The sequence below is a fragment of the Microcaecilia unicolor genome, chromosome 3 (genome assembly GCF_901765095.1).
Source record: "Microcaecilia unicolor chromosome 3, aMicUni1.1, whole genome shotgun sequence".
Lineage (NCBI taxonomy): Eukaryota > Metazoa > Chordata > Amphibia > Gymnophiona > Siphonopidae > Microcaecilia > Microcaecilia unicolor.
Window position 1 is genome coordinate 85,448,788 of NC_044033.1, and position 24,612 is coordinate 85,473,399.

The following is a 24,612-nucleotide window of genomic DNA, read 5'->3' on the forward strand; positions in this document are numbered from 1 at the left end:
TTTTGTATTATCTGCTGGCACGAACACTACTCCCATTTTGTTATACACTATGTATTTAAAAAAAAAAAAAAAAGGCTCGAATAAAGTAGAAAAAAATCTCAACTTTCACACACTTGTATTAATTTCAATTATACTATTTGAATAGTTGGTTTACTAAATTATGTGAAAGTGGTTTAACAGCATACATCATCCTCTTCATAAGTTTAATTTAAAAACTTGTATTCCACCTTTCCATTCAAAACAAGATGTAAAAAGCAGATCATAATATGCATAACAATAAAAAGAGCGTAAAAATCCAGAACACACCAAAAATCAGACCAAAATATAACAAAAGAACCTTAAGAAAAACCACTGCACTTGCAAAAAGCTGAGAGGTCGATGTTCAGCCCATGGCAGTAAGCGTCTTGTCAGCAGTTCACAGCCATGGGCTGTATTAACCCTGGATATTCAATGCCAGGGCATGTCTGGCCTCCGGGCAATGAATATCTTGGTTAGTGCATGTGTGGTTAAGCTTGGCAGATAGGACAGTTTTCCAGCTGTTCTAACTTTATCTGCTCACTTAATCAGTAAGACTGAAAATTACTGCTAACTGGTTAAGTGCTGGCTCTGCCCATGCTCTGCTGTCCCGTCTGCTCCTAACCTAGCTAGTTAATACTTTGTCAGTCACAGGGGATAATCAGCGGCACAATCCAGTTAACTTCTACTGAATATTTGGGAATGGCCAGCTCAGTGGGGTTTAACTGGGCTGAAGGCGCTGCTTCCTAGTAAAAAACCCTTTTGAATATTTACCCACTTAAGTTGTTACAAAATCCTCATCTTGTCTCAGTCCAGGAGAACCCCTTCTCTGTTTCTGTATATTGAAATAAACTTGCTTTTATGCAATACGTAGGATTTGTACAAAGCATCTTCTCCAAAGATACATAAAAGAGTAAATTACGTACATCTGGTTGTATAACAGCATTAATTCAGGCTTGTTAATATGCTAAAGCCATCTCATGATGCACCAGGGCATGTCTGCTGCCATGTCAGGCTACATACTCCATGCCAGCCCTGACAAACCACTTAAAAGTAATCTGGGGTGCTTCCTGGTGCTCCCTTTTCCCTTCTCTTAAAAAGTTATATACAGGTGCACACTGAAACATACTCAAGTGTGCCACAGCTCCAGATCCACTTAGCTTGCGAGTTTGGAAAACACCTTCTCTTTTCTCCTAGCATGCAGCTTCTCAGTTTCCTCAAAATTAAGATGATTTTTTTGTGCCGTTTTTAAAGAATTGTGTTGGGGGGGGGGGGGGAGGGGCTGGGTATGGGGGAATTAACAAGCAGACAGTATCCAAAGTATCTTATAAAAAAAACAATTTAGAATCTTTACATCTTCATATTCTTGATAAAAACAAAGTGACTGTTCTGTGAAATAAGGCTTTAGCACATTACCCAAATCCTCATTAGAAAGGAAATTTAATCCAAATGAAAATCAATTTATTTATTTGTTGCATTTGTATCCCACATTTTCCCACCTCTTTGCAGGCTCAATGTGGCTTACATTATGCCGCAATGACAATTGTCATAAGCGGTATGATAAGAACAAAGAATTGTTACAATTAAGGTACATTAGATATCAAGAAAACTAGAAATAAAGAAATAACATATTAGATATGCAGAATGTAAAGTAGAGTACATCGTTCAATAATAATTCATGCATTATAGAAGAAAATGCTAACAATAAACATCCAAGTTCAAAAGGAGGCAAGAAAAATTATCCAGAAAGAAATGAACAGGCAAGCCAATCTAACAGGTCTAGTTGAGACGCCTCATACCTCATGCAGCAGGGGGATGACCGCGTATACAGGCAGACAGGCCACAGTATTCTTTATTAATTTCTCCTTCCTGGTGTTAAACACTTTCTGTAACGAGAGAGAAAAAGAGTGCAAACAATCATTTGTTACACATTCCCGGGGGGGGGGGGGGGGGGGGGGGGGGGAACAAATGTGGAGTGTGACACTTTTAGGAAACAAACTTTTCCAAACATTATATATGGGACATTTGAGTGTTACTAATTGGGCTAGTCAAGCATCACATGCAAGGCAGCTTCCCTGCATACAAATCTTTACTCATATTTACTATATCACTACAGCTGAGAACAGAACTAAGCGGTTCACGACTAAATATAGATAGAAAAGAACTACATTTCACAGAGGAGTGTTTGCAGTATACCTTGCACAGATAACAAAAAATATTTCTCTCAATCCACCTCTGAGATTTTAATACATCCATTTCCACTTGTGCATACATTATTTCCTTTGAACTGTAACAAAGCAATAGAATATTAAAGAACTGCTGCTGTCTCAGTAGAGTTATTCTAATGTAAGACAAATCTCTTAGTTCATTCTGCCCCCCCCCCCCTTTTTTTTTTTTTTTTTTAATAAAAAGAAGCTCTGCATTATTCCTGCTCCTGTGGGCTACCAGTGTAATTAGAAATGACCTATTGGGCCCTACAATACAACTATCTTGTTGGGTGGGGGGGGGGAGAGAACTCTTCATTTATAACCTCTTCCTATCTCTCATTTAGCTAATCACTTCAGTGACAGTCCTCAGGAATGGGCCACAGACTACAGCTGTGCCAACACAGAATAGATGAAATCCCCAACTGTGAAACAGGTCTGGATCAATGAACCTTTAGGGCATCTGTTTTCTCCGAGTACAGAGCTAGCAGGAGATAGTCGAAAGCCATTGCTAATAGAGGGAAAAGTTACTAGTACCTGGCAAACACCATGTGTCAACCCTTGAGTAACTGAAGTGAGAAGCTTATTGGTCCAAGACAATCGTAACCACAACATAAAATTCAGCATCAAAGCAGGTGAATTTCTATATAGCTTCAATATGGACAGCAAGACTTATTAAGAGTAATTTATCCTAAGTAGCTTCACATGATGACCTTGCTGTAATCATCAGTTTCCTCAAAATTATTCCCTTCAACTTCTAAGCAGCTTGTAAATCCAAGGAAGAAAAAAAAAACACAATTTGAAGTGCTTGTATACAAATGCTAGAAGCCTAAAAAATAAGATGGGATAATTAGAGTACATAGCACTAAATGACGAGGTAGATATAATAGGCATCTCAGAGACTTGGTGGAAAGAGAACAATCAACGGGACACTGTGTTAACAGGGTGCAATTTGTATTGCAATGATAGGATCAAATTGGAGGGGGTGGGGGTTGTGTTATAAGTTAAAGAGGGAATTGAGTCAAATAAAATAAACATTCCACATGAATCAGATAAGCATGGAATAATTATGGAGAGAAATTCCATGTGTGAGGGGAAGGAGTATTCTTGTAGGGCTGGACTACCGTCTGCTGGGACAGAACGAACAGATGGATGAAGAAATGTTTACAGAGATTAGGAAAGCTTGCAAACTGGTCAACGCTATAATAATGGGTGATTTCAATTACATCAATATTGGCTGGATAATTGTTACATCAGTGAGTGCCAGGGAGATAAAACTTTATAGATGTAATAAACAACTGCTTCTTGGAGCAATTGGTCCAGGAACAGACGAGAGAGGGGAGCCATTTTGAATATGGTGCTTGGTGGCGTGCAGGGCATAGTGCGAGAGATGGCGGTTCTCCATGAAAAAATACTTCCTGACATTTTTCTTGAGTCTGCCCCCCTTCAATCTCATTTCATGTCCTCTAGTTCTACCACCTTCCCATCTATGGAAAAGGTTTGTTTGCGGATTAATACCTTTCAAATATTTGAACATCTGTATCATATCACCCGTTTCTCCTTTCCTCCAGGGTGTACACGTTCAGGTCAGCAAGTCTCTCCTCGTACGTCTTGTAACGCAAATCCCATACCATTTTTGTAGCTTTTCTTTGCACCGCTTCAATTCTTTTTACATCCTTAGCAAGATACGGCCTCCAAAACTGAACACAATACTCCAGGTGGGGCCTCAGCAACGACTTATACAGGGGCATCAACACCTCCTTTCTTCTGCTGGTCACACCTCTCTCTGTACGGCCTAGCAACCTTCTAGCTACGGCCACCGCCTTGTCACACTGTTTCGTCGCCTTTAGATCTGAATCAACACGATCTTATCTAAATCTGCACTACCCAAGCTGCAAAGGACCTAAATACAAAACAACTTACGCATATAGTTTTTCCTACATAAGCACACAGCTGTGGAACGCACTACCAAAAGCCTTGAAAACGACGTACGACCACCTAAAGTTCCAGAAATCACTAAAAACCAACCTGTTTAAAAAGGCATACCCTACTGATCCAACTTAAATGCCTAATCTCTGCAACACAACCAAACTAAAGCATGTAATGGACATTAACACAACTCTTCCGTTATCCGATTCCCTAATGTGGCTGTGCCACATGAAGTACATAAGTACCACCATTCTGGGAAAAGACCAAGGGTCCATCAAGCCCAGCATCCTGTCTCCGACAGTGGCCAATCCAGGCTTCAAGAACCCGGCAACCGCCCCCCCCTCCCCGGCCAAAAAAAAAAAAATTTAATAATGTTCAATGGACTTTTCCCTCAGGAATCTGTCCAAACCCCCTTTAAATTCCATAAGGCCAGCTGCTGTCACTAAATTCTCTGGCAACGAGTTCCAGAGTCTAACTACATGCTGAAGAAAGAAAAACTTGATCTTACCACAACATCACCCTTTATTTGTTCACACCGGAGCCTGCAAAGGCCTCTCTGGTACTATGTAAGCCACATCGAGCCTACAAATAGGTGGGAAAATGTGGGATACAAATGTAACAAATGAATAAATAAATCCCAGCCCTTCTTCCCCTGGTGGAACGGGTTCGACCGCACTGGCCTTTACAAGGGCGGAGAGTGCAAGTACCTGCTTGTGCCGGGAGCTGTAAGAATGAGCTCCCAGTGGGCAATTTGGAGGTTTGGATTTCAGATTGAGGGTGTATCCTAACCAGACTATTTGAAGAACCCACCGGTCGGAGGTTATAAGGGAAAGGGAAAAGGAAATGGGACGATATACCGCCTGAGGTTTTTGCAACTACATTCAAAGCGGTTTACATATATTCAGGTACTTATTTTGTACCAGGGGCAATGGAGGGTTAAGTAACTTGCCTAGAGTCACAAGGAGCTGCAGTGGGAATCAAACTCGGTTCCCCAGGATCAAAGTCCACTACACTAACCACTAGGCTACTCCTCCACCTTTGGTGAAAAAATATTAACCTCTCTCCAATCGGTAAGTCGTCCAGTATGGACACTTTTATTGAGGCTATGCTTAACTGGAGCCAGCCAAAAGTTTGTCCCTTGCTTTTGCTGGGGAGCAGTATGGGCCTTAGACGCACGCTGTTGACGAGAACGAGTGCACTGGGGCTGCGCCTGGGCAGGCTGCCGAGAAGCAGAAGTGTACCTACGCCTATGAAAAGAATAGGGAGCACTCCTCTTCCCCCCCAAAATACCTCCTAGATGAGGAGGCAGTAGCAGAAGGCGCCCGGTGGGAGAGAGAATCCATAGCATCATTATGCTTCTTGATCTGATCAACAAGGTCCTCTACGTTTTCACCAAAAAGATTGTTCCCCCCAGCAAGGAACATCCGCCACTCGCTGCTGGACCGAATGATCCAGGTCAGAGACACGCAGCCATGAGAGTCTGCGCATCACTATACCCTTAGCAGCAATCCTGGATGTTGCATCAAAAGTGTCAAACGTACCCCTGGCCAGGAACTTTTGACACGCCTTCTGCTGCCTGACCACTTGGCGAAAAGGCTTGGCCAGCTCCGTAGGGAGTGCATCAACTAAGCTCGACAGTTGCCGTATCGAGTCCCGCAAGTGTACGTTTGTGAAGAGCTGGTAAGACTGAATTTTGGCAGCAAGCATAGCAGCCTGATATGTCTTCCTCCCAAAAGAATCAAGAGTTCTAGCTTCTCTGACTGGGGGCGCCAAAGCAAAGTCTCTAGTACTCCTGGCTCTCTTGAGGGCGGAGTCCACCACCATGGAATTGTGGAGTAACTGGGACCTCATCAATCCAGGTTCATTGTGGATCCGATACTGGAATTCAGCTTTCTTCGGGATCACAGGGCTAGACAGAGGGGCCGACCAGTTTCGCATAAGGACTTCCTTCAGTACCTTATGCAGAGGAACTGTCACAGCCTCTTTGGGTGGAGAAGAATAATCCAGGACCTCAAGCATTTCAGCCCTGGGCTCATCCTCAACCACCACAGGGAAGGGAATAGCTGTAGCCATTTCCCAGACAAAAGAGGAAAAGGACAGACTCTCCGGTGGAGATAGTCTCCTTTCTGGCGGAGGGGAAGGATCAGAGGGAATCCCAAAGGACTCATCAGAAAAAAAGTACCTGGGATCTTCCTCAGACTCCCACGAGTGCTCCTGCTCAGTATTGGATAAAGCCTGTGTTAAGGTGCTTCGACACTGAACCTGCCTTGATGCCGAGGAACGATGTCCTCTATGGTGATGTCAAGAGGCCAACGCCCGGTCCGACTGCGGCGAAGCTCCCTCCACAGACATCGAAGGGGAGTCGACCTGGGTGGCAGCCGACGCCGCAGGCGGTACTGCAGTCAGGGACCTCACCGTAGGTGAGGGCCAGACACCTCTGTAGCAGATGGTGCAGAAGGCGCAAGCACCCCCGACACTGAAGCTGACTGGCGCAGCAATCCTTCCAGAAGTTCTGGAAACAAGGCCTGGATGCGCTCGAGAGCCACCATCGGAGAAGGCTGCGGGGTCGATGGAACAGGCGGTGTCAGAATCTGTGGAGGCTCAGGAGCAGGCACTGAGCTGCTAGGAGACAGATGCATCGGCACCTCCTGTATCGAGGGGGAGCAATCCTCTCGGCGCCAAAGTTTCTTGGGTGCCGACTCTCTCGACGACCCGGAGCTCCCGTTACCATGTGTCAAAGGAGAATGATGACGATGCTTCTTCGCCTTCGCTCGACGCCCGTCATCGAGACTCCTCGGTACCGATGAGGAAGTGGAATCCTCATGTCTCCTGGGGTCCGGGTCCAACGAAGGTCGGTCCCGGGAGGCCTGCATAACAGGAGGCCTTGAGGCAGGTGGAGACCCACTTGACGCCTCACTGCTCCCAGTGCGAGTTGGTCTCTCAGCAGCCATTACCTCTCTTCCAGACGTTGATGCCTCTTTCGATGTTGACGCTGCCAACCTCAGTACCGATGTTGAAGGACCGGACCAAGCCCCAAAAAGCTTCTCTTGTTGGGCTTCACGAGACACTTGGGTCCGTTTCTTCATACGAACACACAGACTACAAGCGGATGGGCTATGGTCGGGCTCAAGGTACTGGATACACCAGGCGTGGTATCGGTACCTGAGATGGTCCGGTTGTACCGAGTACAACATTTGAAGCCGCTGGGTGTCTTTGATGACATGGAAGGGAAAATGGCTTCGGCGAAATCAAAAGATGCGATTGTCCCTGTTAAAGAAAAGGGGCACAAAAAAAAATGAGGGAATAACCCAACCGTGTCGAAAAAACAAAGGAAACTTTTAAAAAGGTACAAAACTAAAAATACACTATGAGAGCTCTTTTTTTTTTTTTTTTTTTTTTTTAAAGATAAAGAAAAAAATAGGAGAAAATAGCGATTACTCGTGAAGACTCTTCCCTAGGCCTGAGAGGAGCACAGAAAAAAATCCTACCACACCTCAATGTGGAGAATAGAAAACCGAGGAGGCACGCTCACGCGACGGGCGGGAAGTCGTCTGCGCATGCGCGTTGTACACACGCCAGAAGACTCTGGCAAAACTTTGTTTTTATTTTGCTTGCAAAATGCTGATTCCTGGGCAGACGCGGATGTCGACCCACATGTGAGAACAAGCAGCCTGCCTACTTGTCTCCAGAGAAACATTATTACAATAAAAAAATTGTGTGTTTAAGACTCCATTTTGCATCGCTGCAAGACCAACAAAGATCATATTGATAAAGGCTACATTTGAAGGATTTATTCTGTATCCAGTGTGATCTGCGTTGGAGAGAAAATAAGGATTGAGTATAATTGAGGAAGAAAGGGAAGGTCTTGGGCAACACAACTAAAAAGGGACCATTGTTTTTCAGACAAAGATTTGCCTGTATCATTTTTCCAAGCTTTTTGGGAAGACATAATTTTTAGATTGGAAGAATTTATAAAATAAGGATGCAGGATGTTTATGGGACGGATGGGCATTTAAAAAGGATTCAACTAAGAGATCAGAGGATAAATTCTTTAGTTAAACCTAATCTTTTCAAAGCCCGATGAAAACACCACCAATTAAAAAATTGTGACTGGCAAACAAATTTCAATCTAATTTAGAGGACTTTAAATCTCAGTTTGTCGTTATTGAGATATTAACCAATAAGAAGACTTATTCCATATTGGTATACATCATGAAATGTTTCAGATTTTGAGGTATGTTTCAAGATGATTGTATCTATGATGGCAACAATTACTAAATAATAACCAAATATTTAATTAGAACTACTATGATAAACCCTATCCCAATTTGATTGATCCATGAGATAATTCCAAAACCAACTAGGGAGGGTAGTATTAGTCGTTGAATTGGGTAAAAGGTCATTGTAGGAAGAACAAAAATATTTGGAGCCTTGATTAAGAATAAAGGAGTTGTGATAATGAATAACGTTTGGAAAACTGGCTTCCCCAGCATCCTTAGGAAGTTTTACAGTTCTAGTATCTATACAAGGAATTTTTTTTTAATTCCACAGAAATTGTAGTAATAACGTCAATATTTTTATAGCAATGCTTAGGAAATCTAAGGGATAGCATACCCGTAAGCTTATTTTAGGGGCTAGGCTAATAAACAATGGGGACTAACTAGAAATTATATTTACATTTTTGTCTATAGTTTGTTACTGAACGGCCAAAATGAATACCCAAATATTTGATAAAAAGAAGTTCAAATTTTAAAGGGAAAAATTAACAAATCTTGTGGATTGACTGATTCAAGGAGAGGGAGGCATTCAGTTTTCTCCCAGTTCACTTTGTATCCAGAAATAGAAGAAAATGAATTGAGATAATGTATGTGGAATGGAGCCAATATCAGTATACAGTAGGTGGTCATCTGAGATTGACAATAGTTTAATTTCATTGTGACCAAATTTGAATCTGGAATATCTGTGAGAGTTGACATATTGCAAGGCTGAACAATAAGGGTGAAAGGGAACATCCTCATCTTCTCTCCCTGGAAACAGACAGCATCGGAAAGAATATGATTGACAGAATTTCTTGCTTTAGGGTGAAGATATAAAATTTTAACCATATTAATGAACTGCTGAGCAAAATTAAACCAATACAGCACTCTGAATAGATACTGCCATTCAACCCAATCAAATGCTTTCTCTGCATCCAGGAAAAAGAGCAAACAATGACCGTTTGCTTGTGTCAGTGAAAGAATATTGCTGAGTAACTCTAGAGTTATCTGTAGTAGCTCTATTTTGCATACAATCATTCTGGTCAGGATGAATAAGTGAAGGCAGAATTGTAAATATCAAAGCAATAATCAACATATATTTTACTGTCTAAATTAATTAGAGAGATAGGTCTATAATTAGCCACTTTAGTAGTATCCTTAGCAGGTTTCGGTAGAAGTACTATTTCAGAATCAACTAAGGTATCAAAAATACTTTGATCTTGTATATTATTATAGAAAGTTTGTAACAGGATGAGAAACTAAGGCAAAAGTCTCACAAAATTCTGCAGAAAAATCATCCATACCAGAAACTCTATTTAAAGGAAATGATTTTATGGCAGAAATAATTTGAGATTGTGTTAATTGAGGAGTCAAGAATTTTGATTTCTCTGTTAGGGTTGGATGATCCAAAGTGGATAAAAAATTGCCAATATCTGAATCAGAGGCATTTACCTCTGAAGAGTGTATAAAGATTTGTAAAAAATTTTGAAAAAGATGTGCAATATCAATCTTTAATAAAAATCTTACCATTGGAATCTTTCAAAGAGGATACTCTCTGCTTAGTATGTTTATCTTTTAAATATTAGGTTAGTAAGCTACCTGCTTTATTTTGCCCTGCATAGAATCTCACTCCTATTGTAGTTATTTGTTCTAAACTAACTAGTCACCAGTGTTATATTTTCTCTCTAGACTGCACAAGGTTGAAAAAAAGTATAATTAGAAGGCGAGGCATATTGATGTTCTAAATTTCTTTTTTATTTCTGTATCTAGAGCATCTAAAGAAGCAAATTTCCGTTTATGCCATTTAATACAGTAAACTTATGTGCCCCTAATATAGAAGCCTTGAAGGCATCCCACCAAATAGCTATGCTCCACCTCCCCCACTCATCAAAATGGTCACTGTCTTGATCTCATCTTCTCCTCCAACTGTTCACCCTCTAGTTTCCTTGCCTCCGATCTTCCCCTCTCTGATCACCATCTTATAACTTTCACACTTAAATCTCCTCCCTCCCAGTCCCGTCCTATCCTATCTAATTTATCTAGGAATCTTCACGACATTGACCCTTCATCTCTATCCTCCCATGTTTCAAACCTCCTCTCTACTGTGGCACCATCCACGTCTGTCAACGAGGCTGTTTCTTCTTACAACAATACTCTATCCTCTGGCCTTAGACACTCTTGCACCTTTGATGACCCGCCCTGTAAGGCGTACAAAACCCCAACCTTGGCTGACTTCTAATATCCGCTACCTACGTTCCTGTACCCGCTCCGCCGAACGCCTCTGGCGGAAATCTCGGGCCCTTGCTGATTTCTTACACTTTAAGTTCATGCTGACCTCCTTCCAATCTGCTCTCTTACGTGCCAAACAGGATTATTATATCCAACTGACCAACTCTCTTGGCTCTAATCCTCGACTTCTCTCACCACATTGAACTCTCTCCTCAAGGTGCCCCCTCCCCCAACTCCCCCTTCATTATCTCCTCAGACCCTTGCTGAATTCTTTCACAACAAGGTTCAAAAGATAAACCTTGCTTTCTCTACCTCACCAGCTCTCCCTCCACTAGTCCGTTCCCCTCTCTCTCCTTCCCCTCATTCCCTTTCCTCCTTTCCTGAAGTTACTATTGAGGAAACTACACTTCTCCTTTCTTCCTCAAAATGTACCACCTGTTCCTCTGATCCCATTCCCACCCACCTTCTTAATGCCATCTCTCCTACTCTTATTCCTTTTATCTGTCACATTCTCAACCTCTCACTTTCCACTGCGACTGTCCCTGCTTCCTTTAAACATGCTGTGGTCACACCTCTCCTTAAGAAGCCTTCACTTGACCCTACTTGTCCCTCTAATTACCGACCCATCTCCCTCCTTCCTTTTCTCTCCAAATTACTTGAGCGTGCTGTTCACCGCCGCTGCCTTGATTTTCTCTCCTCACATGCTATTCTTGACCCATTACAATCTGGTTTTCGCCCTCTCCACTCAACTGAAACTGCGCTTACTAAAGTCTCCAATGACCTATTACTGGCTAAATCCAGAGGTCAATATTCCATCCTCATTCTTCTTGATCTTTCCGCTGCTTTTGACACTGTCGATCACAGCATACTTCTCGATACCCTGTCCTCACTTGGATTCCAGGGCTCTGTCCTTTCCTGGTTCTCTTCCTACCTCTCCCTCCGCACCTTTAGTGTTCACTCTGGTGGATCCTCTTCTACTTCTATCCCTCTGCCTGTCGGTGTACCTCAGGGTTCTGTTCTTGGTCCCCTCCTCTTTTCTATCTACACTTCTTCCCTTGGTTCATTAATCTCATCCCATGGCTTTTCCTACCACCTCTATGCTGATGACTCCCAAATCTACCTTTCTACCCCTGATATCTCACCTTGCATCCAAACCAAAGTTTCAGCGTGCTTGTCTGACATTGCTGCCTGGATGTCTCAACGCCACCTGAAATTAAATATGACCAAAACCGAGCTTCTCATTTTCCCCCCCAAACCCACCTCCCCGCTCCCCCCGTTTTCTATTTCTGTTGATGGCTCTCTCATTCTCCCTGTCTCCTCAGCTCGAAACCTTGGGGTCATCTTTGACTCTTCTCTCTCCTTCTCTGCTCATATCCAGCAGACCGCCAAGACCTGTCGTTTCTTTCTTTACAACATCCGTAAAATCCGCCCCTTTCTTTCCGAGCACTCTACCAAAACCCTCATCCACACCCTTGTCACCTCTCGTTTAGACTACTGCAATCTGCTTCTTGCTGGCCTCCCACTTAGTCACCTCTCCCCTCTCCAGTCGGTTCAAAACTCTGCTGCCCGTCTCATCTTCCGCCAGGGTCGCTTTACTCATACTACCCCTCTCCTCAAGACCCTTCACTGGCTCCCTATCCGTTTTCGCATCCTGTTCAAACTTCTTCTACTAACCTATAAATGTATTCACTATGCTGCTCCCCAGTATCTCTCCACACTCGTCCTTCCCTACACCCCTTCCCGTGCACTCCGCTCCATGGATAAATCCTTCTTATCTGTTCCCTTCTCCACTACTGCCAACTCCAGACTTTGCGCCTTCTATCTCGCTGCACCCTACGCCTGGAATAAACTTCCTGAGCCCCTACGTCTTGCCCCATCCTTGGCCACCTTTAAATCTAGACTGAAAACCCACCTCTTTAACATTGCTTTTGACTCGTAACCACTTGTAACCACTCGCCTCCACCTACCCTCCTCTCTTCCTTCCCGTTCACATTAATTGATTTGATTTGCTTACTTTATTTATTTTTTGTCTATTAGATTGTAAGCTCTTTGAGCAGGGACTGTCTTTCTTCTATGTTTGTACAGCGCTGCGTATGCCTTGTAGCGCTATAGAAATGCTAAATAGTAGTAGTAGTAGTAGTAGAATGCAATATTCTTGGATTGCAGTTAAGTCTTCACTAATCAAAAATAAGATTAAACCTACAATGGAATTCAGATTTATGGGACGGGAAAACTATTTTCACCTGGATTGATGCATGGTCCAATATAGTAATAGAATGAATTTTAGTGTCTAATACATTGGGAGTTAAAGTACTACAAATTAGAAAAAAGTCAATACTTGAATGGGCATTGCATGGAGAAGAATAGAAGGAAAATTCAAATTCAGTCAGATGAAGTAATCTCCAGATGTGAACAAGCTGTATTTATTCAACGATAGTAGAAACAAACTTCCTGCTTTTTGAATTAGGGGCAAAACTTTTAGATTTCCTATTAATGGTTGAGTTCAGGACTAAATTGAAAATCACTATGCCATACAATAGGTATAGCAGAAAATGAAAATAGGTGGTTAGCTATATTTTGAAAAAAGAAGGATCATCTGTTCGGGGAATAAATATTTCAAAATACTAATGAGGTGTGATCAATAAATATCAATTATCCTCTCCTCCCCCACTTTTAATTTCCTCTAAAATTCCAGATTCAATTCCATCCTCTGTAACTCTGTCGACTTTAGGATAAGTACAACTTATTATATGTTTGAAATTGTCTATTACTATAATTTTCCAAGTGTTATGCTTGGTGTTTTATATTTTAAATTGCATAAAAAATAACAATTAGAAATCTTTTAAAGCCTGTTCAAATAACTATGCTTTACTATGGTTATGAAAACAGCGGAGATCTTCAAATCAACTGGCATGATATTCCACAGCCTGGGCCCACACAAGAAAAGGCCCTCTGAGTTGTCTCCATCACTCTAACACTTGAATTCGCCTGTAAAAAATGTGGTGTACACAGTTTTGATTACATAGCAATAAATATGATGGAACCACACACTTTAAAATTTTGATTATTAAAAATGTACTCAAACTAAATTATTTTAGCTACAGACAACCAATGTAATGTCTATAAAACTAGTAAGGTACTCATGACAGTGCTAGATACTAAGCAGGCTGCAATATTTTGCACCAATTGTGAACATCTCCCTAACATTACAATAATCCAAGCACAAGCTGAAAAATAGAATTTAATCAAATCCAGACAAATAAGGATGCAGATTCCTCGTTTTCCATAGGTCTTCTGATAGCGATTGTATGAGCATACTGTCTGCATAATAACTGCAGCACATAGCACGAGACTAGTGCTTTGAAATAAGTACTCTGCTACAACTAATTCCTTTGTTGACTGATAAAAATGTCCCCAATACATTTCATATAGTGTTAGAACATTCAGAAGAGCCTGCACTAATTTGTGAACACTCACGTTCAAGATGTCCTTATCACTGCTCTCCAGCCCCTGCACCAAAAGCATGGCAAAGCTGTCCGTCTGGGGTAGGCCACCTTTCCTCACTTCTTTCAAGGAGTCAATATCCATTGCCCCCAGCCGCTCCTCGATGCTGATCTGCAGGAAACTAGCAGTATTAGTCTGGTTTTTGCAAAACTGCACTATCACAAACAGTGGTATACTAAATAGAGTCTAAAGATGCACCATGAGCAATGCTAAACAGATAGGATGCTAGGAAAACTAAAAAGATAGATATTTTGTTAAGAGTGAATTCCTTTCCTCAAGCATGCTAGACCGGTACAAACCAGCAGGATATTTGCTTTATTGATACAGCTTTTCCCATATTCTATACTTGTACATATTCCAGTTTCTTATTTTTCAGGTTCTGCATTAGCTCTTTCTTCATACTGAAATCTCTCTCATACTTAGAGCATGTAAAATGTGTGTCTTTTATACATGTTTCCTGTTGTCCTTGTAGTTCTCCCTTTTGACTGAAGGTTTTTCCACAGTCTGTACATTTAGATAGTCTCTCTTCAGTGTCGGATCCCTCTTGTAATGACTCTGCTAGGAGGTCAGATATGGGTTCACTATCCTGACATTTCTGGTGGGCTACACACAGGTAGGTAGGGCAAGTACTTCTCCCAGTCTCTGTCTCCTGGAACGTTAACATTTACTTTAATGTCCCATTAAATCTCTCCACCAACCCATTAGTTTCAAGGTGATATGGGGTGGTACGTACAGATTTCACACCACAGTGTGCCCACAGATTCTGGATCAACTCAGACATAAACTGTGCCCCTTGGTCTGAGAGCATTTCTCGTGGATATCCTACCCAGGAAAATATTTCTAGCAGGGCAGTGGCAATTTTCTCTGCTTCTACTGAGCATAGGGACACCGCTTCAGGATATCTGGTAGCAAAGTCCACCACTGTCAATATATATCCTTTCCCAGTCCGACCAGGGACAGCTAGAGGCCCCACTATATCCACAGCTACTCTCTCAAAGGGCTCACTGATCATAGGTAAATGTTTCAGGGGAGCTCGGGGGAATCTTGGGTCTTGCCCACTCTTCAGCACACATCACAGGTTCAACAATAATCAGCTATGGCTCGAGATACTCCCAACCAATAGAAGTTCTTGGCCAACCTAGTGCGTGTGTGTGTCACCCCCTGATGTCCTGTTAGTAGAATGACGTGTGCAATCTGTAGAAGTTGTTCTCCATGTGCTTTAGGCACTATAAGCTGTTTGCCTGCTGTCCAGGGCCTATTAGGATCAACACGATCGGTCTCTGTAAAACAAGCCCCCTATCCATAGGATACGATCTTTACAAGTCTCACAGAATGGCTGACCAGCCCTCTGCCTCAGGGCTACCAGGTCAGGGTCAGAGCGCTGTGCTTTCTGAAAAGCATGTTTATGTACATAAGTATTGCTATACTGGGACAGACCAATGGTCCATCAAGCCCAGCATCCTGTTTCCAACAGTGGCCAATCCAGGTCACAAATACCTTACAAGATCCCAAAAAAACTACAAAACATCTTATGCTGCTTATCCCAGAAATAAGCAGTAGATTTTCCCCAAGTCCATTTTAATAATGGTCTATGGACTTTTCCTATAGGAAGCCGTCCAAACCTTTTTTAAACCCCACAAACTAACCACCTTTACCACATTCTCTGGCAATGAATTCCAGAGTTTAATTACACATTGAGTGAAGAAACATTTTCTCCGATTCATTTTAAATTTACTACTTTGTAACTTCATTGAATGCCTCCTAGTCCTAGTATTTTTGGAAAGAGTAAACATATGCTTCACGTCTACCCTTTCCACTCCACTCATTATTTTATAGACTTCTCTCATATCTCCCCTCAGCCGTCTTTTCTCCAAGTTGAAGAGCCCTAGCCGCTTTAGCCTTTCCTATCCATATATCTGGAAGGGTCTCTGCTGGTGACTGACAAATCAGGGTCAACAGTCTAATCAATAGGTGTGTGTTAAGTCAGGTTGCGGCTCCTCCTGCTGCTGGGTCAGCTGGTTCCACCTGGACTGGCTCAGAATCTGGAACTGGAGAAATGATCTCTGCTGCTTCTGTTTGTTGGGCAGCCCGGGCCTGACTATGGGTCACCATGGCGGAAATGCTGACCAGAGGATGACACAGGGACCCGCAGTAACTGTGGAGATGGGGCCAGAGCTCACAGGGACAAACTTTGTCCCTGTGTCATTTTCTACTTTGAAGCCTGTTAATGAACTGGACTGCTATTTATGTTTGAGTGATGCAGACAACGATATTTAGATTTTTTGGAAAAGCAAGCAAACACACTGGCCACAACTAGCAAAATTTACATGGGGGATCCTGTACATCCTGCTACCAGAACATCTTCTAAGAAGACATCTTCCATTGCAGGAAGGACTGTGGAAGACAGGAGAGCTAGACTGAATCCTAAGATTGCTGATAACTTCTTATAGGAGGAATTGTCCTAATGTGGATTAAAAACTGGTTGAAGGATAGGAAACAGAGTGGGGTTAAATGGGCAGTATTCACAATGGAGAAGGGTAGTTAGTGGGGTTCCTCATGGGTCTGTGCTAGGACCGCTGCTTTTAATATATTTAAATGATTTAGAGATGGGAGTAACTAGCGAGGTAATTAAATTTGCTGATGACACAAAGTTATTCAAAGTCGTTAACTCGCGACAGGATTACAGAAGGACCTTATGAGACTGGGTAGCTAAATGGCAGATGACGTTTAATGTGAGCAAGTGCAAGGTGATGCATGTGGGAAAAAAGAACCCAATTGATAGCTACATCATGCAAGGTTCCACGTTAGGAGTTACGGACCAAGAAAGGGATCTGGGTGTCATCGTCGATAATACACTGATACCTTCTGCTCAGTGTGCTGCTGTGGCTAGGAAAGCGAATAGAATGTTGGGTATTATTAGGAAAGGTATGGAAAACAGGTGTGAGGATGTTATAATGCCGTTGTATTGCTCCATGGTGCGACCGCACCTTGAGTATTGTGTTCAATTCTGGTCGCTGCATCTCAAGAAAGATATAGTTGATTTGGAAAAGGTGCAGCGAAGGGCGACTAAAAAGATAGAGGGGATGGGACGACTTCCCTATGAAGAAAGACTAAGGAGGCTAGGGCTTTTCAGCTTGGAGAACAGACGGCTGAGGGAAATAATGAGTGGAGTGGAACAGGTGGATGTGAAGCGTCTGTTCACGCTTTCCAAAAATACTAGGACTAGGGGGCATGCAATGAAACTATAGTGTAGTAAACTTAAAACAAATCGGAGAAAATCTTTCTTCACCCAACGCATAATTAAACTCTGGAATTCGTTGCCGGAGAACGTGGTGAAGGCGGTTAGCTTAGCAGAGTTTTTAAAAGGGGTTAGACGGTTTCCTAAAGGACAAGTCCATAAACAACTACTAAATGGACTTGGGAAAAATCCACAATGCCAGGAATAACATGTATAGAATGTTTGTACGTTTGGGAAGCTTGCCAGGTGCTCTTGGCCTGGATTGGCCACTGTCGTGGACAGGATGCTGGGCTCGATGGACCCTTGGTCTTTTCCCAGTGTGGCATTATGTACTTATTCATCCACAAATTAAAAAATCTTAGTGCTTCATAGGGCATATTTCTTCCCTCTAGGGCATAGAGAATGGGTTGTATTTTGTACCCCTGGACATTTGAACAGGGTGGATTAGGATTCCTTGGGGTAGCAGAAATCAGCTAGTGTTGGGCTGGAAGGGTAGAGGGTGGTAGTGAGGAGGGTTATTATAGCTGCTTGCTGTTATTGTTTTCCATTTGTAACTTATACACAATAGTTGCACAGCATATAATGTTCCTTTTTATACTTTAATAAGAAGATTTAAATATAAAATCATAATTGTTCGAGGCTTCTGCAGATGAGGACAGAACCCACGGGGATGGGGATGGGACAAACTTTGTCCCCGTGCCATTCTCTAACATTGCTGACTCCCCTATGAAGGGTAATGTTCACTGGACCCATGTCAGTCCCACACAGCATCGATACCGGTATGTTTTTCATTATTCCTACTTCTCTGTATCCAGGCTTGGTACCTCAATCCAGGATTACTCGAGCAACGGGCACAGTCTCTCTGGATCCACTGGCTAACACTAACCTCTGCAATGAGCCCTGGAAGAATAGCATCTTCTGGCACTAGCTCTGGTTGTAACAAAGTCATGCTAGAGTCAGTGTCCACAAGCCCAGCTACCTGGGTCTGATTCAGTTATTGAGGTGCTGTAGTATTGTGGAAACCCATCTGCTTCCTTGCTTGGATGAATGACCAATAACCTTTTGTGCTGTGGTAACTGTGTGGGCCTCCTTCGTGGGACTGGAGCCATGGAAAGCTTGGGATTATGTGGGCAATCTGCTTTGAAATGTCCAGTACACCTACACTGATAAGGCCGCTCATGCCTAAAGTCTTTAGGCTTTTAGGGAACACTGTAGAGTTTGCTGACAGGTCTCTGAGGTTGCAGGAATATTTGGCTTAGGACCCTGGCTGCCCTTAAATCCCAGCTGCTGCTGCTAAGGACAGCTTGTCTTTGACATCTTTATGGCTAACTGTCCCTGGTTGGCAGTCAACTCAGCTGCCTTCTCTGGAGTACAGGGCTGGTGATCTTGAACATGTTCCCTCACCTCTGGACGACAACGCTGAAGAAACTGCTCCAGGACCATCCAAAAACACCGTAAAGCCCCGAGTACTAGGTTTAACCACCAGGAAGGACAAAGCGGGAGGGGTCTTCCATGCGAACTGGACCATGAAGGAAGGGATCCGGAGTCACTGGCAGATGCAATGGCTGACCCTCAAGCAATCGACATACCACGGCCGCCAGGCCCAATCCAGAACCACCAACACAACTGGCCCTCGGTGAAGACTGATCTGATACAAGACTCTGCTTATCAAGGGCCAAGGTGGAAACACGTGAAGAACCACCAACTCCAGCCACGGCTGAAGCAGGGCGTCTAAGGCTGTGGACCTTGGCTGTCTTTTTCGGCTGAGGAACTTGGGAACCTTGGCATTCCCCCGCGTAGCCATGAGGTCGATCACTGGCATCCCCCAATGTTGACAGATTAGGAGGAACGCTTCCGAGGACAGCTCCCACTCCACCTTGTCCAGAAGATTCCAACTGAGAAAATCTGCCTGGGAGTTGCTCTGTCCCGCAATATGCGCTGTTGACGGGCAAAGAACATTGAGTCTCTGCCTAATCCTGAAGACAGAGAGCCTCCATCGCCAGAGCAACTGTGGGTGTCTGTTGATATAGACCACTGCCATGGTGTTGTCCGACAAGACTTGAACCACCTTGCCCTCCATCAGATCCTGAAAACAAAGTGTTTACCACTGCTCTAAATTCCAAATGATTGATGGGCCAAACCCCCTCAAGCGGAGTCCAACTCCCCTGTGCAACTCGATTGAGACAATGAGCTCCCCCCCACCCTGAGAGACTGGCATCTGTAACCAAGACTGCCAAAAGAGGAGTGGCCAATGACATGCCCCTCCGCAAATTGTGAGGAAGGAGCCACCACGCAAAGATGCTCCTGGCACTGAGAGAACAGGGAAGATGGCGCCAATGGCACAGATAGTCCAGAGAAGTGGGTTAACATCTGCTCAACACGGAGAGTTGTAGGGGGCGCATGTGCGCCCTTGCCCACAGAACAACCTCCAGGGAGGCCACCATGGAACCCAGAACCTGAATATAATCCCAGACACGGGGACTGGTCATCTGAAGTGCGCACCTACGACATCAACTTGATTTGCCATCTGGCAGGAACACCTTCCCCTGCCTCATGTCGAAGTGCATTCCCAGATATTCCAAGGTCTCTGAGTCGACTGAAAGTGACTCTTGGCTCTGCTGATCACCCAAGCCCAAAGATTGTAGGAGGGCAATGACACAGTCGGTGGCCACGCAACTCTCCTGTACTGACATCACCCGGATCAACCAGTTGTCGAGGTAGGGATGCACCTGAATCCTCTTGTTTTGCAGAAAGGCCGCCAACACAATGACCTTGGAGAAGGTGCGTGGAGCGGTGGCCAGGCCAACGGGGAAGCACCAAACTGGAAGTGACAACCCAGGACTGCAAACTGAAGGAATCTCTGATGAGGTTGACAAATGCTGATATGCAAGTATGCCTCCCGAAGACAACGGGTTACAGGACCTGAGGCAACATGGCTTTACCAAAGGAAAATCCTGAACGAATCTCATTGACTTCTTTGACTGGGTGACAAAAGAAATGGATGAAGGCCGTGCGCTAGATGTAATCTACCTGGATTTCAGCAAAGCCTTTGATACGGTCCCCCACAGAAGACTCATGAATAAGCTGAAAGGGCTGAACTTAGGACCGAAAGTGGTGAACTGGATAGAAAACTGGTTGACCAACAGGTGGCAGAGGGTGGTGGTAAATGGAATCCACTCAGAGGAAAGGATGGTGAGCAGTGAGGTTCCTCAGGGGTTGGTGCTGGAGCCCATTTTGTTTAATATATTTGAGATATTGCTGAAGGGTTGGAAGGAAAGGTTTGCCTTTTTGCGGATGACACGAAGATAGCCAATAGAGCGGATACCCTGGAGGGAGTAGAAACGATGAGAAGGGATCTCCGAACGTTAGAAGAATGGTCGAGGGTCTGGCAGTTAAAATTTAATATATATGTAGATCAATGTCAAGAAGTGCAGAATGATGTACTTGGGGTGTAGAGGAGGGGAGAGATTAGTAAGCTCGACTCAGGAGAAAGACCTTGGGTGTTGATGTCAGAGGATATGATGGTGAAGAAACAATGTGACAAGGCGAAAGCCGTGGCCAGAAGGATGCTAGGCTGCATAGAGAGGGGTATAACCAGCAGAAGAAAGGAGATGTAGATGCCCCTCTACAAGTCATCAGTGAGGCCCCACTTGGAGTATGGTGTTCAGTTTTGGAGGCCATATCTTGCTAAAGATGTTAAAAGACTGGAAGTAGTGCAAAGAATAGCTACAAAAATGGTATGGGATTTGCGTTGCAAACCGTATGAGGAGAGACTTGCTGACCTGAACATGTATACCTTGGAGGAAAGGCGAAACAGGGGTGACACGATACAGACGTTCAAATATTTGAAAGGTATTAATCCGCAAAATAACCTTTTTGGAGACGGGAAGGTGGTAGAACTAGAGGACATGAATTGAGGTTGAAGGGGGGCAGACTCAGGAGTAATGTCAGGAAGTATTTTTTCACGGACAGGGTGGTAGATACGTGGAATGCCCTCCCATGGGAGGTGGTGGAGATGAAAATGATAATGGAATTCAAACATACGTGGTATAAACACAAAGGAATCATGTTTAGAAGGAATGGATCTACAGAATCTTAGCGGAGATTGGGTGGCGACACTGGTATTTGGAGAATAAAACCGGTGAAGGGCGGACTTCTACGGTCTGTGCCCTGATCGTGACTGAATAGATATGGAGGGGTTGGAGTGTACATTTTAAGGGGCTTCAACATCAGCTTCAGAATTTTTAGTACAGGAACAATGCTGGGCAGACTTTTACGGTCTGTGCCCCAAGAAAGGCAGGGACAAATCAAACTCTGGTATAAAGTATTACATACCATGTAAAATGAGTTTATCTTGTTGGGCAGAGTGGGTGGACCGTTCAGGTCTTTCTCTGCCGTCATTTACTATGTTATAAAATACTGGCAACTAATACAGTATTTTCAATGCAGGAGTTATATATGCTGGCTCAGTTACACCAAGAATTTATCGTACCACTGCATTTTCAATCACATGTAGGCTTTAAGTTGCTGTAGCTCTTCTGTAACATGTGTTCAGATGTTTTTGCCACAGTACTCTAGCCCAGCCTTCACCCAGTGGCTCATTTTTTCTATAGCAGGGCTAATATATGCTATCTTATTCTGAATTTAAGAAACCTGTCTTTGGGAAACCAAGAAAACAAATTTTATTTGTTAAATGATAAAGCAGCCATCATACCTACCATTTAGTGCTAAATTTGTTTGCAACTTCATTTGCCAACTAGAAAGCAACTAAAACTTGCTGTCCAAAAATAGTTGATTTATCACAACGAGAGGTCATTTTACAAAGCTGCAGTAAACACTAATGAGTGCTTAATGCAGCAAAAAAGGCCTTACCACAGGGCAAGCTCAGGCATTGCGTGGTAATTTTGTGATCGCTGTGTCCTGGGGGCTGAATGGAGGGCAAAGAGTGGGAGTGCTCTGCACCCACTGGTTAGAACAACTACACTGCTGTGTACTAACCAACTAGCACGTGATTAGCATATGAGCCATTAATGGTCATGCGCTAATGGGAAAATTAGTACGTGGCCATTAATAATAATAAAAAAAAAAAGCAGATATTTTACCCATGTGGCAAAAATGGCCTTAGAGTGCAGGAATGACCCATGTAAGGATGTGCTAAGTCCACTTTTACTGCAGTTTGGTAAAAAGGCCTCATATTTATAAGACCTATTTTTCATTTTACCTTCTGTTCCCCACATGACCTATCCCATTTCTTGCTTTTCTTATATTGTTTTGTGGAGCAAAGACCCCACTTCTTGCAGCTTAAACCAATAAAAGCTTTCCTGTTATTTTACACACTACCTGTTAACCTACCTTTGAGAACTTAAATCTTATCTTTGGTTCTCCCCAACACTTCTCTCTGTAAACTCTAAGACAGATGCACATTCAACTGGTTTGGTTTTTAGACTATCCCTATTTTTTTTTTTACTACATTTGTACCCCGTGCTTTCCCACTCATGGCAGGCTCAATGCGGCTTACATATTATATATAGGTACTTATTTGTACCTGGGGCAATGGAGGGTTAAGTGACTTGTCCAGAGTCACAAGGAGCTGCCTTGTGCCTGCAGTGGGAATCGAACCCAGTTCCCCAGGACCAAAGTCCACCACTAGGCCACTCCTATTAAGCATTTGCTTATACTGAGGACCTGTTGTATGCAAATCTGGATCATTTTCTTGTTTATTCCTTCTCTGTGAAATTCATTTCCAAGAGAAACCTCTCTCACTAAAGATTACACTATATTTAATTCTTGGCTAATTCCATAAAACTTTTAATTGTTCCATTTTAATAAACTGCTAGTGTTATGATTTTTAATTTTCATGTTGGTTATTTTAAAGAGATTTAATGAGGCCTACTTTATAAGCTAAAATATTGTAGGTTGAGTTTTATGGTCTTATGACCAATTGAGACCCTGTTATGTTTATGTTGGCAATTGTTTACATTTACTGTACTATGCCTTGAGTGTCTTGTGGAAACCTGTGTAAGAAATTCAAGCTATTTCGCAGGATACCCTGAAAATAAGACCAGGGGAACTGTTCTAGTGTATTTGCATTCTATGAACACAGATGATACTCATTTCTGATTACTCAAATTACAGTATCTAATTCCATAAACTATAGTACCCTAAATCTTTCACTGGCCATTACCTCCTTATCTCCGGGCTTCCTCTTGCCTTCGGATGATGGTGTTCCAGATGAACCAGATTTCACAGCTGCACTGTGACCAGGAATTCCAGGTACTAACACTTTGACTTCAGAATTCACCACTGGCGTTTTAACCTAACATTAAAAAAAAAGAAAGAAAGAAAAAAAAAAAAGAAGTATATAAAGCTTTAGATTTCCCTCTCAGAATACTGCCTTTAATGAGTTCTGTAAAGCAGCCTGGTTCCATAACTTACAGCCAAACAGCATCAATGACTACTGGCTAGGCCTGAAAGAGGGGAGCATGCATATATTTTTGCATAGAGTATTTCAACTCCGCAGCCCCTGGGGTCAAAGGGCTTGATGCTTTGCCATATTAAAAAAAAAATCCTGGCTAGTATAAAGAAAAATTAATTAAACTAGTCCTCAAAGCAGGTCAGACACCAGGGCTTGGCACTTAGGGCTTGCAGACCGAGCACATAGGCAGCAGTGTCAGGGCTGTGGAAACATGTTGCCTCTTGGTTGGCACTAGCAGTGTCAATATTTGGCACCAGCCAAGAAGGGGCGTAATTGGCCTGTGACATCCAGACAGAGACAATGACCTTAGCATTCCAGTGAACCATCAACTGCTATTGTTAACTAAAAATCTTTTCAAAATGGCTCCCTATGTACTTCCACTCAATTCTACAGCACAAATGCATTCATTGTGCAGCTCCTCACTGCCTCTCCTCTCTTCCTCCACTCCTCTCTCATGGATGCTACACATATGGCATAGATGGGAGTGATCTGCCCTTTTCCACTGTGAATGCCTGGCTCTACACTTTCCATGCTGCTGCAACTTGTACTTGGAACACTTTTAGATCAGTATTAGCCAACACGGCTTTTTTTTCCCTTAATGCTGATTGTAATGGTTAAAAATAAATCTACATATTCAGCGCCAGTATCCAGGCAGCAGCTGATGCTGAATATCAAATTCTCACTATCTGAATAGCAGCAATATTCAGATACTGAATATTGACCCACTTGAGTTTGTGGAGCCCACTCCTCCTCTGGTCTTGT

General features: G+C 43.1%; 1 protein-coding gene across 1 annotated transcript in view; it reads right to left on the reverse strand.

Moving 5' to 3' along the window:
• The window catches only part of WDR43 (WD repeat domain 43), a 187,135-nt gene that overhangs the window by 62,395 nt on the left and 100,128 nt on the right, over window positions 1–24,612 (reverse strand). The window contains exons 10-12 of the mRNA XM_030196135.1: window positions 23,560–23,691; window positions 14,111–14,248; window positions 1,815–1,901 (exon numbers count right to left, since the gene is read on the reverse strand). Coding sequence (XP_030051995.1) covers window positions 1,815–1,901; window positions 14,111–14,248; window positions 23,560–23,691 — 357 coding nt within the window. The remainder of the gene's footprint in view (window positions 1–1,814; window positions 1,902–14,110; window positions 14,249–23,559; window positions 23,692–24,612) is intronic.